The sequence below is a fragment of the Fonsecaea monophora genome (assembly GCF_001642475.1).
Source record: "Fonsecaea monophora strain CBS 269.37 chromosome Unknown Scaff61, whole genome shotgun sequence".
Lineage (NCBI taxonomy): Eukaryota > Fungi > Ascomycota > Eurotiomycetes > Chaetothyriales > Herpotrichiellaceae > Fonsecaea > Fonsecaea monophora.
In genome coordinates this window covers 122,101-138,753 of record NW_019173992.1, presented here as the reverse complement: position 1 = coordinate 138,753, position 16,653 = coordinate 122,101, and the positions used below count along the sequence as shown (strand labels likewise).

General features: G+C 52.8%; 6 protein-coding genes across 6 annotated transcripts; 2 read left to right on the top strand and 4 right to left on the bottom strand.

Annotated features, from left to right (window-relative positions):
- Positions 1-339: 339 nt before the first annotated feature.
- On the bottom strand, positions 340-1,962 carry AYO21_07705 (hypothetical protein; the record flags this gene model as incomplete). Its single annotated transcript, XM_022657659.1, has 1 exon — positions 340-1,962. One exon carries the CDS (start codon positions 1,960-1,962, stop codon positions 340-342), a length of 1,623 nt encoding a protein of 540 aa, XP_022510067.1.
- A 2,500-nt stretch (positions 1,963-4,462) lies between these two features.
- AYO21_07704 (hypothetical protein) lies at positions 4,463-6,120 on the bottom strand (the record flags this gene model as incomplete). Its single annotated transcript, XM_022657658.1, has 3 exons — positions 4,463-5,131; positions 5,193-5,327; positions 5,404-6,120. 3 exons carry the CDS (start codon positions 6,118-6,120, stop codon positions 4,463-4,465), a joined length of 1,521 nt encoding a protein of 506 aa, XP_022510066.1.
- Positions 6,121-6,743: 623 nt separating this feature from the next.
- On the top strand, positions 6,744-7,563 carry AYO21_07703 (hypothetical protein; the record flags this gene model as incomplete). The annotated part of the gene is made up of 6 exons (XM_022657657.1): positions 6,744-6,787; positions 6,838-6,920; positions 6,980-7,036; positions 7,096-7,206; positions 7,265-7,373; positions 7,428-7,563. 6 exons carry the CDS (start codon positions 6,744-6,746, stop codon positions 7,561-7,563), a joined length of 540 nt encoding a protein of 179 aa, XP_022510065.1.
- Positions 7,564-8,163: 600 nt separating this feature from the next.
- AYO21_07702 (hypothetical protein) lies at positions 8,164-10,206 on the top strand (the record flags this gene model as incomplete). The annotated part of the gene is made up of 5 exons (XM_022657656.1): positions 8,164-8,467; positions 8,517-8,821; positions 8,878-9,890; positions 9,941-10,070; positions 10,120-10,206. 5 exons carry the CDS (start codon positions 8,164-8,166, stop codon positions 10,204-10,206), a joined length of 1,839 nt encoding a protein of 612 aa, XP_022510064.1.
- A 1,163-nt stretch (positions 10,207-11,369) lies between these two features.
- On the bottom strand, positions 11,370-13,139 carry AYO21_07701 (hypothetical protein; the record flags this gene model as incomplete). The annotated part of the gene is made up of 1 exon (XM_022657655.1): positions 11,370-13,139. The coding sequence occupies one exon, from the start codon at positions 13,137-13,139 to the stop codon at positions 11,370-11,372; it is 1,770 nt and encodes a 589-aa protein (XP_022510063.1).
- Positions 13,140-14,462: 1,323 nt separating this feature from the next.
- Positions 14,463-16,238, bottom strand: AYO21_07700 (hypothetical protein; the record flags this gene model as incomplete). The annotated part of the gene is made up of 1 exon (XM_022657654.1): positions 14,463-16,238. The coding sequence occupies one exon, from the start codon at positions 16,236-16,238 to the stop codon at positions 14,463-14,465; it is 1,776 nt and encodes a 591-aa protein (XP_022510062.1).
- Between the last annotated feature and the right edge of the window lie 415 nt (positions 16,239-16,653).

Below are 16,653 nucleotides of genomic sequence, written 5' to 3'. Positions count from 1 at the left end.
CCCATTCACTCACTCCCAGTATCCACGAGACTTTTGGTGACGACAGTCACCATCGTCTCATATCAATCGTCAACCGTGGGTAGATCATCTAATAACAGCGAATGTCATGTCAGCGCAAAGTGTTGGGAGGAAAGTATGACCACTTAGTGGTAGAAAAGGCTGCGTAACAGCTTCAGCATTTACATTTCTCTTTTCCATCCCTTGAAGAGATCTCTTTCACAATTGATTTTCTGAAAACCGCGTCGCTCATGTCGACCGCAAGATGCTTTTTACAGGCTCGTAATATCCCCCCTTGAGATTTTTGTCTCGCTCCGGACGCCAACGCTATGCTGAAAGATGTCATGAAGGCACCGGTACGAATTCCCAGTTTCTTTCTCCTTCCATAATGTTTTCCTTTATGACCGCCAAACCTCGGCGGCCACAAAAGCCTGCATGTGAGGCTATCCTCGTCACTTGGTGGAATGAACCGTTGTTCGGAGGCATCCTCTCATCGGCGATCCAAACTGTCTCCTGCACCTCCTGCCACGGTTCTTCGTGTCGCCTTGGGTTGAATTTCGGTTTGTTGGTGACAAGGTCGATCAGCCAGTGGATTGGTGTATAGAGGCGCTCAAAACGTCGAGTAAAGCCCAACCACGAAAGGGTCCTCGAGTCGTAGGCTACTCGAACAAAAGGGTTCATGTAAATCCCTGAATTTCCAGGCTCAGGATTCTGGATGTCGGCTTGGATGAGGCAACATTCCGATGCATCCCAGTAGAGATCCTTCTCGGCGCGAAAGCGATAAGGTGTGGAGAGATTGCTGGGGCTTTGGTTGCCCGCAGTGATTAGCTCAGGCCTGCCTGGTCGTGCCTGGAAGAAGCGTGCATCAAATGCAACCATTCCACCCCAACAACTTCTCACTCGCACTGCGTCTTTGCCGTCAAGGACGTCCTGGTGGCTGGTCTCGTCACCACCAGCAGCAAACCACGGATAGAAGGGGAGACCCATGCTGTACCCTTCGGCATCCCGGGTTGCAAAAGTATCGTAAAACTTGAAAGGATTAATGAAATCGACCGCGCATGCTGCCCTGTAGTCCGTGACGCCGTCGGCCACAGTATGTGTGGAGAAGAGCAGCTGAGCCGCATCGATCGGATGAAAAACAACGTCATTTAGATAGAGGAGTTTGTCGAACGTAGTGTTGGAACCTTCCAGCGGCCTCAACGCCCGGTTTCGAACCTCAGCGAGATACTCGATGCGTTTCACACGTTCTTGTCCATGAATGCGGATGTGGGGGAGGTTATCGATGCTCAAGTGGTCCTGGAACACCAACGTGTGATCGCACGGCACCCGCTTCTCGAGTTCCTGCAACGCCTCTTGCGCTTCTGGACCCGAATCATTGACGTATATTGAGAGAAATGTGTTCTGTGGTCCCAGCAACTGTATCAGTTCTAGCACATTTTGCGCCCAGTCTCCGCCCAGGAGTTTCCCGCCTTTATCGTAGATGCTCGCGGCCAGAAAGACTTTTTGGTGTTGCAGATTTACCCGCCCTGGGGTCTCGGAGGCCAATGCTCTCTGTCTTAATGCTCTATAATGTGGTGGAAGGTGAGTGTAGCCGGGGAAAAAGACGCCTCCCACGATAATAATGGCGGCGATGGTGGTGAAAAATATGTAACAAAGTAAAGCGAATTTCCGAAGGAACGATCTAGGCGTACAGATGTATCGGCGAGGAAGTCGTTTTGATCTCGTTCGAGGTCGGCGAGGGAGATACTGCTTGCGCAGCCACGCAGGGGCGAGTGAGATGAACTGCGAGGAAACTCCTCGTTTAGCCACGCCGGACACAGTCTGGTCTGCTAGAAAATGCGACTGGAATTCATCGTGGTCCGAACCGTGCTCGAAATAAAGTAAAGGGTCGTCTGCTCCGTCTGATGTGCGTGTACTCGTCCTCGACAACTCGTACTCGTCCAACTGCAGGCAATGAGAGTTCATGATTTGCGGGGAGAAAAAGTGCGGAGAACGAAAAGAAGTTGGCGGAGTAGTGAAGGAGAGGAAGCCGCCATATGACCTCGAAGTCAGTCAAGACTTCGAAGGGAATATAGACGCTGGGGTCGAGGGGACAGCATCTACAATTATGTAGAATGTATGTAGCTGAAGGGAGGCTGTGGGATAGTCAGGGCGCAGGCAGACAGCAAACAGAAAATGTGGTAACGCGTTTTATGGGGTGAAAACGGTCAGAGGACCCAGCCAAGTGAGAAACGACAGCGGGTCAGGGACCTTTTCAGTTGCGAGCAGGTTGCCCCAGAACCCAACGGCGCAGACAAGAGCATGCCAGTAGTGGTCTGGCGCTGGGCACGTTGAATTTCGCGGAAGCACAGCCTCCTCAGGGTGGTGGAAATGGGAGATAGGAAAGGGAACGTGTACCTCGTAATTTCTGGTGGGGCCTCCTCGTTCCCCTGCGGGCGTGGGTTGCGAATGGGCGTCTGAGTGGCTGAAGAACCCCTCGGCTCCCCTCTCTAGGCTAGATCAGCATTCCCCCGAGCCACCAACGCCGCCTAGTTAAAGCCCCAAAGGCTAAAGCCCGCAGGCTTGCTTCTGGAATGGGTAGCACAAGACGACGCGATGGTCAAGACCGCAGCCAAAGTCATTTAGCCTCTCGACTTTTTTGCTTGTTGTCTGAACAAACCCTTTGGAACAAATCAGCATCATTCCATTGCATCACCGCTATGCTTATCACCCTTCAGCCCATTCCTTCAACATCACATCATCGCCATCTGTCACCTGCAAGTTGCACCAGCGAGAAAACCAGGGCGTATTCGCCCCTCAGCCCCTTTGCATTGAGGCACCCGGCCAATCACCCACCCCTGATCTCCCTCGCCTCTCAGCAATTTAACAGCCCTGTGTCACAGGCGTCCGGATTTTTTTCCCCCGACGATCTCTGTGGACCGCGTTTCAGCACGTTTCGCAGGTCAGCAAAGCTATTTAAAGCCTACCGAGATCGCGGCAATGCAGTCAGAGCCCCTTTTGCCATAAGGCTGACGATGCCAAATGAGGCTGTTGTCCATGAATTCGATCCTTATCTAAGCTGAAGCAATACGCAGGGACGCGCAAGATGAACGAAGACATACGAGTACGCAGGCAGCACAGACAGGGTGGGCTCGAAATGGTTACCGTAAAGGGTAATCTATGAGAAGAGGGGGATTCAGATCCATCACGACAATCACGACATCATCCCGATCTCTTATCGCTTCCTTCTATGGTGCGGAGAGCAGTCCGCTCGACTCAGTCAACTGGAATTTGACCTTGCATCTGTAACTAGAGAGCCCGCCAATAAGACTTTTTCGGGTTACACCATAGCACCAAGCACCCTACATTACAAGCAGCTACCACACACCCATGACGACAGGTAGACCACCACCTGCATTTGGAGATGCTGTCGCCATGCCATGTGCCACTGGCGGCTGACCACCTCCAAAAGCAACTACAGCCGTGAGGTAAACAACTACTTTCTACTCTTCGTGGTGTTGCACATCGTTTCTCAGCCACAATCGTCCCACTTGATCCTAGGTTGGTCAATTAGTCGAATGTGGGCATCCTAGGTTTTCTGGTTTTCTCTTTTTTTGAGCGCCTATCAGTACAACCTCTCCAAGGAAGTGTGTGACACAAGTGTTTCGATTTACGAAATCGGTTTCCTGGACGGGCAGTAGGCGAGGGGCCGGCTCAATTGTTCACGTGCTATGATGTCCCGTAAATGGCACTGTGGTTCATGACCCAACGACCCGGCTCGCTGTGGTGTTGGAGCTTTGATCTCGAGCCGAAATCGGCAAGATTCTGCACGTTGGGCGAACTTTCTACAAGTCGGAACAAATCGAGCTTGTAGTGGTCGACTTACTACAAAGGGGTTTCGGGTCGAGTTCCTTCCACCCACAGACCATTATCTCATTTGCTCGTCTACCGCACTGACCTTTCCATCACTTTAATCGATCTTTGGCCGGCCGTTCCATTCTTGTGGCATCATCGTTACAAAAAATTACTGACATCAGACTTAAACGCGGAACATTTGGGATAGAGAATTCAGAGAGACTGTCAACCTGTTGGTCTTGTCGCACTTTCTCGAATGTATGGGAACCATCTCCGTCGCTATTGACTAGCAGGCTGGACAGAGTCAACGACATTTTCCGAGGCGAATTTATTTGCAGGGAAAAACATTAAGGGCTGGCAGTCTCGAGAGGGGGATCACAAAAAAAAAAAAAGAACTCTCTATTCCACCAAGAGATCTAGAACTGTGATTAAATTGACACCTTGTACTTGACGTAGACAACCACAATCCCTCCCATGACTCCTCGCTTTGCACTATCATATCGCACGCGGTAGAAATTTTGTAAAGAACCTGAATGGTCAATGGTCTGTTATCCTTGTCGCTCGTGCGAAGAAAATGAAAGTGCTCAAATGCCAGTGCGCTTGCTCCTGTTCTACCCAAGTCCGGCTTTTGTTACCCCGTAACCCGTCCCAGCAAGGCACACCAGCTCAAAAAGATTCGAGGCTCGATTGTCTTGCCAGCGCGACGGGCACTCTGTTGCATCGACCACTCCAGGTTCGTGAGCTCGATTGAGCGAGCGATGCTGGCCGAAAAGGTCCTGCAGAGATCTGTGACGGAGTCTGTCTCTTGAAGCCGGTCGAACTCGAGGATGCGCTGAGCTGCGTTCATGGCGTTAGTCTCTGCGAGGGGAGCCCGACATGGCTGAACTGCCACGAGAAACCGGTTTGCCAGAGCCGAGAAGGCCAGGAATATGGCAAAGATGGTAGGGACAGGTCGGGCCACAGGCACCTCGTCAGCGTGGTCACCGCTCTCGTCGTGGCTCGAATTATCGCCGCCAAGCAGGATTACTTCCCATTTTTCTCGCCACTTGGAATATTCCTCAATCAGCGTACTGAGTTCGTCAGCTATGCTTGTCGTCTGTTCGGGGAGGTGGCCCTCGAGAACGGCCGCCGTTGTTCTCCTAAAAAGGCCAGGGGCGCGCGTTGTCAGCATCCACATGGTCAGGACTGGCTCTGCACGATCCGAGAGGAGGCTGTCACGGGTGATGGTGGATCGAAGAGCTCGCTGCCACGCCGGGCTACTGAGAAAACAGTCCTGGTTGAGAAAAGTGGTTTCCACTGTCTGACCCGACCAGAGTTAGAACGGACTTCGAAAAGGGACAATGGGTTATTTGTCTGATTACCATTATCTGGCATTGTGCCGCAAGCAGGATCTTCTCAAACTCTGTCTTGATATTGTTTGGCCCTAGCGAAAATAAGATGTGCTTGCCCCCCTGCGAATGCGAAATCCACGCATGATGGCCCGAGTTGTCGAGTAGCTGGGTACGCCGCATCAACGGTCAGCCACGCCCTAGACGACATACACAATAGAGCTGGTGCGGGTGGGTCGCATACCTCGAACAATGTTAGTAATAGCGTCGTATACCACACGGTCCAATCGATGCTCCGGGAGGAGTTGAGGGCATTCTGCAGACACTGCAAGGCACGCCCGTAGCGCCTCTCCAGCTGCGTCAGGACCAGCTGGTCCCGGACTCGGCTCTGGACGCAGCACTGACGAACGCGCTCGGCAAGGCAGTCGATGGCATAATCGAGGCACTTGCTGTGGCCAATCATCTGGGGGAGGAATTGCAGGATGGTCGTCAAACGACATATCTTCACCCACCGTCGTGGGTCGGAGTTGACGCCCACACTTGAAGCATCCAGGAGTAGCTTCTGGGAGAGCCCCGGCTGCATCAGCAAGGACACGTACTCGGGAGAGTTGATCGTGCTGGGCCAGGGAGACAACGGCGGTGCGATAGAAACAGCGTAACGCCACCCATCAGCGTGTCTCGCCAGGGTCTGGTCTGCTGGTGGACGAGTATGCTTGGGCTGGGGTGGGTGTTGGGAGGCCGTATCATTCTCTGGGGCAACCAGGGGACGTGGGCCCGATTCGCTATCATCTTTGGTCTCAGTAAATAGGAAATCCGGTAGCTGTAAGGTGTTTGTTCTAGCTGCTGTGCCTTTGGCCTTGCGTGTCGCTGCCGCCGCTATGTTGGAGACTTTCCGCACAATCCGACGATCTGCGTCACTCAAGCTGAGGTTCTTGGGATTCTGGTGGATGAATTGCACCATTCTTCCATACACCTTTGTCAGCACACGGCATGCCAAGGACGGACGCTCGAATATCAACGACCTGGTCCTCCAGTAGCGAGATTGTGATGCATCTGGAGGGAAAATATGAAAGGTGGGTTTGAAGTGACCAGGGTACGAAGACCTTGAAATGGCTTAGTTGGGCAAGGGCTCAAATACCCGAAAGGGGGTTAGACGCCCTGATCTAATATATTCCGTGATAGAACATAATTGGTGGGAGTCTAGGCCGCCTTAGACGGCAAATAGGTATACATGTTCCAAGACAGACAGACACCCTTTGAAAGCCCCATTGCTGCTTCAAATCCCAAATCAAGTCATGGCGACCACTTGCAATCTCACGATACGGGGTAGAGAATCTGCAATGTCATCTTGTGGTTGTTTCCTCGGCATCGACGGAAGGAGGCCCGTTGATGATGTCGTTATCGAGGCCCCTAGGGCAAGCTCAAACACCAAACACGTGAAAGCCGTAGACAGGTCCGAGTCTATAAAATGGGAGTGTTGTCTCAGAAGATTATAAGTCGGTTTCCCTTCGATATTATCTCAGGAGCCGAACGCCATCCCATAGATCGAGTAGAATCCTGATACCCTGCAACCCATCAACCACCATGGCGCCGAAGTTGACAGCCCAGGAAGTTATTGACCGTCATGGGTAGGCCAGAAGAAATCCCTTTGCAGCGAATGGACGCTGACTGTGGACAGGTCAACTCTCGGCCATCACAAGCGTATTCCCACCTTTGCTGAAATGCAAGAGCAAGGGATCGAGCTTCCGCACATCCTGATTAGTGAGTATATTCCTAATGTCTCGACTGATCGCGAGAGGCAAGGCTGACTTGTTTCATAGTCAGTTGCGCCGATCCACGGTGTATTCCGGAGAATATTTTCCAGTTAAAAACTGGAGGTAAGTAAACTCAGACCTTGTACCGATATTCAGGGTATATGATTGACCTCAGGTTGCAGAGGTAGTTGTCTGCCGAGTTGCTGGCGGGAATGCCCAGCTCGCTGTGAATTCTCTCCTTTCGATTGATACACTTCTCAACTTTACTGATGTCATCATTGTCCAACACACCAGTAGGTTCGATCCCACAAGAAATTGTTGTCCCTACCGCACTGACTGCTTTCGATGCAGACTGCGGAGCAACAATGTATAGAGACAATGTGGTCAAGGGGGAATTGCACAAGCGCGCCCCAAGTCTGGAGGCAGAGATCAACAGTATGGAATTTTACGAGATCACTGGGTAAAGTCAATGCATCCCAGCTTCTGGCTCATCTCACTAACCCTGTCCTGGCAGCTCCCTGGAGGAAAATGTAAAGAAGAGCATGACATTCTTGAAAGAATCCCCGTTTGTCCCAGAGTCGCTGAAGTCCAATATTCGGGGATTTGTCTTTCACATTGATAGTGGAGAGCTCAAGGAAGTCACCTTTTAGGGAGACCAGGCAATATGTCGATGCGGGTTTTGGACTGGACGGTCAGAGCATTGAAGCCGAGCCAGTAGAACATATGGTATAGTCTACAAAAATTTCTCAACACAGGTTCTGAGCTTGAATTGTTCCATGACGAGGAGAGGCTGGCAGGCTGGCTGAGAGTTGTCATTCAACAATCCAATTATAGGAGGACAAAGTCTGCAAACTCGCCAAGCTATATGGCTTGGCATCCAGTGACAAGGACCATGTTTAGACTGTTTGCACGGTTTGCGCAGTTTACACCCGAATTCCTGTCTTGCGCCCCTCGATCAAGTCCCTTGAACGTTGGGTTTGTGAATTCACCTCACTTGACTACGCCTTTGTTGTTTTGTACTTGCCGGTTTTCACTTTCATCTCTCTTTTGGAGTTTGGGATGGTGAAGATGTCTTTGCCTCTTTCAAGCCTTCTTTTCCTCTTTTTACCCAACTGATCACTGATCCTTTTCCCTCTTCCACAGCCAGAGCCCATTCCTGTTGCCTAACGATCGACTTTCATCGACAACCCCGATCGCGAATCCGAGGACAATCCCAAAAGATCAAGTCAGAGTGTCGACCGGCGCACACCATGACTGACCCTGAACCACGAAACCGCAAACATGGCATCACCGGTCCGATGTCCATGGCCCTCCCTGAGCCCCTAGACAACGAGAAGACTGCCGAACTAATTGAAGAGTTGAAGAGGGAAAACAACTATGAAGGGCACAAAGAGACAGAAAAGCGGATGTATGTTCTCAAGCTATTGAGCAAGGTCACTCTGGAATTCGTCCGTGAGGTCAGTCGGAAACAGGGACTGCCTCCATCGCAGATCAATACCTTTGGTGGCAGGGTCTATCCCTACGGCAGTTATCGCCTAGGTGTCTTTGGACCTGGTAAGAATTCTCGACGTCGCTATGCTATCATGACGCTAACAGTCATCAGGCTCTGATATTGACACTCTCGCCGTCGCTCCGAGACATGTGAAGCGCGAAGACTTCTTTGAGTTCTTCCCTGCGGTCTTGAGACGTATCGCAGAAAAGGAAGCCCCTCCCGCGGTAATTTCATCGCTTGTGCCGGTTCCCGACTCCTTTGTGCCCATCATCAAACTCGTGCTCAATAATATTGAGATCGATTTGATCTTCGCCTCAATCGCAACTCTGACGACCATCCCTCCGAAACTCGGTTTGAACGACAATAGCCTCTTGGTAGGAATGGATCAGGCGTCCATCCGTGCAATTACTGGCCCAGTGAGTCTAAGAAAGCCGCATTCAACTCTTCTGGGACGTCAAGTTAACAAAACCAGCGTGTTACCGATGAGATCCTTGACCTTGTTCCTGTCGAGAAAACCTTCCGAACTGCGCTCCGGGCGATCAAACTATGGGCGCAAAGAAGAGCTATATACGCCAATATTGTTGGCTATCCTGGTGGTGTCGCTTGGGCCATGCTCGTTGCGCGTGTTTGTCAGTTCTATCCACATGCGGTTGGTGCTACGATTGTAGGAAAATTCTTCTACATCATGAAGGAATGGCCATGGCCTCTGCCGGTTATGTTGAAGGATATTGAGCAACAACCCAAGAATCTAGGTCCCAACCACGGATTCAAGGTCTGGAACCCTGTTCTCTACAAAGGTGACGAGAAGAATATCATGCCTATCATCACGCCTGCATTCCCAAGCATGTGCGCGACATACAACATCTCCAAGTCCGGCAAGACGGTTATCCTCCGCGAACTGGAGAGGGCTGACAAGATAGTCACAAAGATCTTTGCCGGCAGAGCTTCCTGGAGCGAATTGTTCCGGAAACATACCTTTTTCACCGCAGATCACAAATACTACTTGAGCGTGACTGCTAGTGCGTTGAACGCCGACGCGGCCAAGGCATGGGCGGGTCTTGTCGAAAGCAAAGTTCGGATCTTTGTCATGCAGTTAGAAGGCACCAAGGGAATCGAACTTGCTCGACCGTTTACTAAGGGGTTCAAACGTGTGCACAAGTGCCAGGACGTTGATCAAATCCGAGAAGTGCAGAGAGGCAGCATGAAGTACAAAGTGGAAGAGACGAAGACTGTTGAGACGACCGATCCTGAACTGGTGACGACTAACGGGGAAGGTGCCGCAGTTCCCTTGACGGAAAATACCAGTCAGGAAAATGATCGGGATGCGCACACCATCTACACCTACACATTCTACATTGGTATCGACACGGTGGCCAAAGGAAGCTTGAATCTGGTCCAAGCATTCCAGGCCTTCAAGCAGGTGTGCGAGGGGTGGAACAACTACAATCCGGAAGTCCATTTCCTGAATCTCGCATCGTCCAAAAAGTATGCTTCCTTGCTCATTCTACCTTCTGGAGAAATGCTGACAAGAACAGTTGGGAGTTGCCTGAAGATCTCTTCGATGCAAAAGCCGGCGAAACGCGACCGAGTAAACCGGTCAAAAAGGTGATTAAGAATCCCAAGCCAGAGGCCAAGCCGGTCCGGCGTAGCATCAGTGAGGTCGAGGTATGTCCATACCACGAGGTCTAATCGGCGTCGTACTAACCCCTTGCAGGACGTCCAACCTGACGGCGATGCTGTGAAACGACCAAGACTAATGACAACCACACCAACACCAACCCCCACTGCAACACCCGCATGATCCTGCGGCAAACGAGGTGCGATGTATGCTATCTTCAAGACCATCGGCGCACTTATGTTGGGGAATGCCCACGTGAACTCCTTGTTTACAGCGACGAAGCTTCTACAAGCCTGGGAGCAGAAGTTGCTTTGAAAACATCCTACACCCAAAAAAAGGTGAAAACGCTGAAAAATGCCAAAAAGAAATGAATCTATCCGCAGTTTCGCTGTGAGATTGTACAAGCTGAGGTAAACATAGACCTGGTGATGAGACTAACCCAAGCACAGCACGAAATAGCATCAGAGCACCCGTGTTCCTTGCAGAGTGGGTTTGTCTTGAGTGGGCTGAATGGAAACCGGGAGTTTCGACATGGGTTATCTTACCATGGAGATTTCTTGCGTGTCTTTGAACTACGAGTGAAATCACCGAAGCTGACTGTGGCGTCGCGAGGGCTGGGGAAAGCCAGACGGAGATGCGACATTGACCGGCGGTGATTGGGATTTAAGGAATGATGGAGAGAGACGTCAACGGGACGAAAATGTGCTCATTTTTGTACATAGTTTATCGGGACGGCATGCTGGTGGGTTGTTATCATAGAGCGAACGCAACAGCGAAGCAGGCAGACAGTGAGACAGCCAGAGAGACAGACAGTTGACTCGAACAAAATGAAGAAAAAGAAATTTAGGGGTCCCAGGACCTCGAGAAAACAACGCAAGATGTGATTCAGCCTTGCGTACAGAGTAGCTGGCTAGCTGGCTATTTGTATAGCTGTGGCTGGGACGGATAGTCTGACCTACTCTTGGTTGGAATGCCCCGTTCTAGCTTATCAGCCCTCTGTGTGCGAAACTCATCCACATCCTTTGTCTCTTGTGCCATCAACTCCTGCCTGCAACACATTTCGCCCTGCTTGCCAATATCCATCGCTTGCTAATTATGTAAACTATCCATGTCCATTTTTGGTCACCCAGTCAGTAGTAATCAATCCAGTCGGTCGGTCGGTCGGTCGGTCGGTCGGTCGAATGAAACTCCCTCGCACCGGCATGAATTCGAAACTCAAGTCGCTCCTGTCATTTAACCTCCACCGCCAGTAAAGCACGTCTCTCTGTCCCTTGTCAGCCGGGAAGGGCGAATCTCGTATTCTCCCCAGAACGACCATGTCCTGAAGCACGAGGGCTTGGCCACTGTCAATTGGTCTCGCTCCTCCTCTTTCCGGTCTGCACGGTCAGCGGGTCTCCAGGTTTGGCAGTGCTGCTGCTCGAGGAGCCGCGAACATGGTCATGAGCATCCAGGGGCACTGTATGCGCGCGGTCGACGTTCTGCTGATGTCTCCCAGGAACAATGGTGTCAAAGTCTTTCTTGATGTCACCCACGGGCCAGTCCTGGAGGATCTTGCGCTCAAAGGCGCCCAGGGGTTCCTCCTCGAGCTCGAGAGAATGCGTCTTGCCCGCGTCCTCAAAGATCTCGACTTTGCCCTTCCTCTCCCCATTGGGGGACGGGGGTTCGATGAGCTTCTCTGGGAAGACCTGCTTCTTCCACACAACATTCTTCATCTTGCCGACGGCCCCGGGAGCGTTGATGGCGACAGGCGTGTCGGGGTTCGTCTCTACCCCGAACATGACCCAGCCTTCTAGAGCCTCCGAGTCATATGTCCCTTTGTCGTTGTAGCCGAGACCATGTTTGCCCATGCGGATGCGGACGCTGCTGTGAATTGTTTCGTTGGTTCTCCTCAACCGTGGAAGCGCGTGGTGCTTGTCCTCGAAGCGGTTGCTGAGACGGTGGAAGATCTTGTACAGCATCCAGAAGAGCACCCCATGCTGGGAAGCCAGCTCTTGTTCGCGGTATTCGCCAGGAGTACGGATACGCGAGCCGCCTAGCTTGAAGAAGAAACTCATGCTGTCATGAATCTTACCCAAACCCCAGGGCCGCGCGTGTGGTGTGGTGTTGCTGACAGTGGCCATGCGACCGGTGTGGGTGAATGTTTGATGTCGCCCGGAGAGGTCCATATCGTCCTTCTGAACGGGTGTGATGTAGCTCAAAATGTAGCCGTGGTCAATTGTTAGAATGGGATCCAGCTGGCTAATCATCCACGCCAGGGTGAGATTTGCGAGGGCGGTATCGTCGTAGCTGCCGCCGACGTCGCTATGCACGCCCGGGAACCAGCATTGTTTGAGGGACTTCAAGTCGTTGGGTTCCTCATGCGGCCAATCCCAAATAGTGGGAGAGAAGGAACGTCGGTGTTCGTCCAGGGCTAGAGCCTGGAATGCATACTCGATATTCGACTCGACCCGCGTGTCAACAAACGCAAAGTCTGTGCTAGGCGGCTGGGGCAAGAGTCCGACCATGGGAATGCCCAGTCCACCGACAGTGTCCCAGACGGCGACACATTTGACCTTGATGTTCGGCCGTGTGAGCCCATTGTCGATGAGCTTCTTCTGGTAGTCTGGATGAGTGACTGGGGGTTTATGGCCCACAAAGGGCAGGTCTGGCCACTTGGACTTGAAGTCTTTCTTCTGCTGAAACTCCCAGTCTTCGAAGACCTGCACGAAATACTCCAGCCCTTTCGGGGTGAGGAGACCAGCTGCGTTGATCAAGCTGGAGATTGAACGGGCGGTGAATGCTCCTCGCGAGAACCCAAGTAGGAAAATCTCATCTCCGTCGTTGTAGTTGAGACAAATGAAGCTGTAAGCTTCCCGGATATGTTCCGCAAGACCCTCGCCAGTAGCGCCTCCAATGAATCTGTCGTACAGGGAGGGAGACCCGGTGCCAATACCGTTTTGATAGAAGACAACCTGGGTGATTGGCTGAGGAGGAGTGGTGGACGTGTCTTCACCGACCGGTGGAATGGCTCTCGCAATGCGGGTGACGTTGCTGGGAGTCTGGTAGTCACCGTCACTGTCGAGCCACGTACCGTCACAGCACACGACTATGCGTTTCCTGGGGTGCGATGGTGCCATAGTGTTTGGGATCTTTGGTGAGTGTTGCAAGAGAGGCAAGGCGTTCACGCTGGGTCAGTGATGCCTTAAGATGTGCAGTGACATTCGCTCAACCTACTCGGTACAAATACCCTGTCAACTGGCGGCTGGAAAGTGTCTGATCACTCCTCGCTGCTGGCCACGCAAGCCTCTTTTCATGTCTTACAGGGGACAAAGCACTTTTTCAGTGCCTGGGGGCTGACAGGCTTGATATAGGGTGGCCCAGCTGTACCTCGTACCTCATGCAACCCCCGACCCTGAATCACAGGACACGGAAAGCTCCTCTCTTTTTTTTTCAGCTGCTGGCCTTGTGCGCCGTCAATCTTCAGCCTCCAGCATTGGCAGTGGCAGGCGAAGGTGCCGGGTGCCCTTTTCGATGTGTCCAGATGTCAAGCGAAGGCCCAAGAGGGGGTGACTCTGCATGCAAGCTTGCAGCACCAGGAGCAGCTGAGCCAACGAGAATGGAAGCGAGCGACACACTGCATCCAATTTCGGGGGGTTTTCTCGTCGCCATTAGGTGAACACGGAGTACGCCTGCGCGGCAGGTTTTGATTGGATGGATCAGTGTCAGAGGGAGACACGGCTTCCGTTCAAGTCGAACAGGGACGATCAGACAGTTGCTAAAGGGGGTAAGGCGGTAAGGCGGTCAGGCGTCCATGCTTTGGTGGCTGGTTGATCAAGAAATCCAACTGGTGGGTGCGCAGTTCGTTTCCGCAGTGGCTGCGCCCAGTCCTTGAGGCAACCAACACACCAAGACACCATCACGACGTCCGCAGCCTGAACGCAAGCCAGCCTCACCTCACACCGCATCTGGTCATCCTGTACCTACAAAAATAACAGAAGTCTAGTGATTCATGATGGTATCTTGGCCAGGCTTTGAATTTGTTGGAGCAATTGAATCGTCCTGATTATGTATGCTTTGCTAGTTAGTAAAACTCTCAGGAGTATGCGAGGCTAGGAGTATGGATGTAGGTGTAGGCACACAACAGATGGCAAGTACCATGGTTGCCCGCAAGGGGTCGTAAGTCATATACTATAGATTTCCCTTTTCACAAACATATACCTCGTACTGCTCTCATGGTGGTGGTATCTACACTTATCCTCGGATACACCATGTACACATAGGTACATGTACACATTTCTCTGACACGTGCGAGCCGGTTATGCTACAACCGACCTCAATTTGACTTGTCCGAGAGTGTGGGGTTCCATCTTTTAGTTCACTTCCCCTAGTTCATTTGGGTGTGGGTGAGTGAATCGCTGCGTAACGAGTCGGAGAGTGGTTTCGTGTAATCGTCAAACAAGTTACAATCTGGGCTTGATCTCTCCGGAAGCTGATTGAGACTTCATCACCTCGTCAACGACGCCCATCACCTTGCACAGCCAGTCATCCCTCCCTCGCTGCACCACGACTTGCACGCTCAGCGGCGTGTCGAGGTAAACTCTACGATCGGTGACGTGTTCGTCCCACAGCTCGCGGCACTTTTGGTCCCAGCTACCAAGCACCGTGCCGGCGGCCAGCGGCCTGCCGAGTTCCAGGTCAGCTTCGACGACGGGGCGGACGGGGACGGTGCCGGAGGGGTAGTCGAACAGGACCCAAGACGAGGTCATGCCGACGGCGTTGTAGCCTTCGATGGGCGGGACCGGATGAGGTGCGACAGGGCAAATGATGGCGTCGAGGACCTGTCGGCGTTGGCCGTGCGCGTCGACCTCACTCCACAGCTCGAGCATCTCGCGTTCTAGCTGGGATCGCTGCGCCTGCAACTCCGCCACGCGCTCCAGAGCCTGCGGCTTGCCTGAGCGGAATCGCGTCTGCATCCACGGCACCAACGGCTCACCTGTAGACTGGATCATGTGGTTCATGACGACCGCACCGTCGACACCCATCAGTTTGCTCATGACAGACTGCGATCGCGTCCAAGCGCGGGGCGTGAGCAGTTCTTTAACCAGGACTTTAACTCCCGTGCGTGAGCTTGCGCCTGACAGCCCGACAGAGACTTCATTCAGGATGGTAGTGATCGGTGGAAGGAGGGTGCAGTTTCCGTCGCTTCGTAGGATGCCAATTACAAGTTCGCCATTCGGCCCGCTGCCCTGGATCTGTTGAGGAGAAGGGCTTGAGACGGGCCATGGACACGGCATGCAATCCTCTCCCCACAATGGCGCCCTTGGGATCACCTCTCGCAGGAAGACATCAATGTCTCTCACGCTCCGCGCTATGGGACCCGCCACAGCTTGCACACTCGTACGACTCATCCCTTCTCTTCCGGTCTGTGCCTGTCCACCGTAGGGAATCCGGTTGTTGGATGGCTTGAAGCCGTACAAGCCGTTGCACATGGCTGGTACTCGGATACTGCCGCCAATATCCGTTCCTATCCCAAGAATACTGCCCTTCATGGCCACAAGGACACCTTCTCCGCCACTCGACCCACCAGCTGTGCAGAGGCGGTTGATAGGATTCATCGTCCTCCCAAAGACATTGTTGATGCTGTCGAGCGACGCGAGCGTTTGGGGGATGTTCGTCTTGGCCACGATCACACAGCCCAGCGACAACAGAAGATTGATCAATGGGGCGTTCTCCGTCGCGGGTTTCTCGCACAGATAAGCCAGTCCGATGCTCGTGTCCACGCCCTTGACGTTGAATGTATCCTTGACAGACACCGGCAGCCCATGAAGCGGCCCAAAGGGTTTCCCGGTCTGTGACAAGTATGCATCTAGCTCTTTTGCGCGGTGGATGGCCGAGTCGAAGAGTGGCTCTGTCAGGCAGTTTGTGAGTTGTTGGGCTATGGCTGCACGGTGGCAGAAGGCCTCGGCGACTTCTGCGGACGACAGTTTCTTGCTCGCCAGAGCTGACAGGAGGGTTTCCACCGTGTAGTTTTCAGTGATGTCGATCTCGGAGCGCGAGAGGAACTGGCGAGGCACATCCAGGACGTTTTGCGGACCCAGCTCCAAGCTCGGGGGATCTTTGGGCAGGACGGTAGAGGGGATGTGCCATTTCGAAGGGATCCGGGCAGCGCGCGAGGCCTGTTTGCGGGCTGCGATGGCTTTCCAAGCTGCCGAGTCTGAGGTCGACTTTGAAGACATGTCGTGGGAGGTCTGTGGGGGTGTGTATGAGGGACGGGTTCTGACGAGCTCTGGGATCAACTTGGACAGGAAGTGACTGTAATCACTCCATCATCCGAAGGTCGAGGGATCGATCCATTGGGAGGGGGCTTTCATATCATTAATATTAGATCCCGGTACTCGACCATCTCCGCATTGGCTTTTCGAGGTCGCAGCGAGCTAGCGAAGGGCGCGGAGAAGGGCTGGAGATGCACCGAATTTGTCCACAAGCCTCGGTCCAAAGATGATCCCTGCGGCTCCCTCTTTAGGCAGTGGGTGGGTGCCACAGCCCTGCGTAGCCTTGTCAACCTCGTACTCGGTACTGCTGCCTTGTACCTGAACATTCCTCTCACACCTCCAATTTCCTAGCACAGCAAAATGGATACGATACACTATG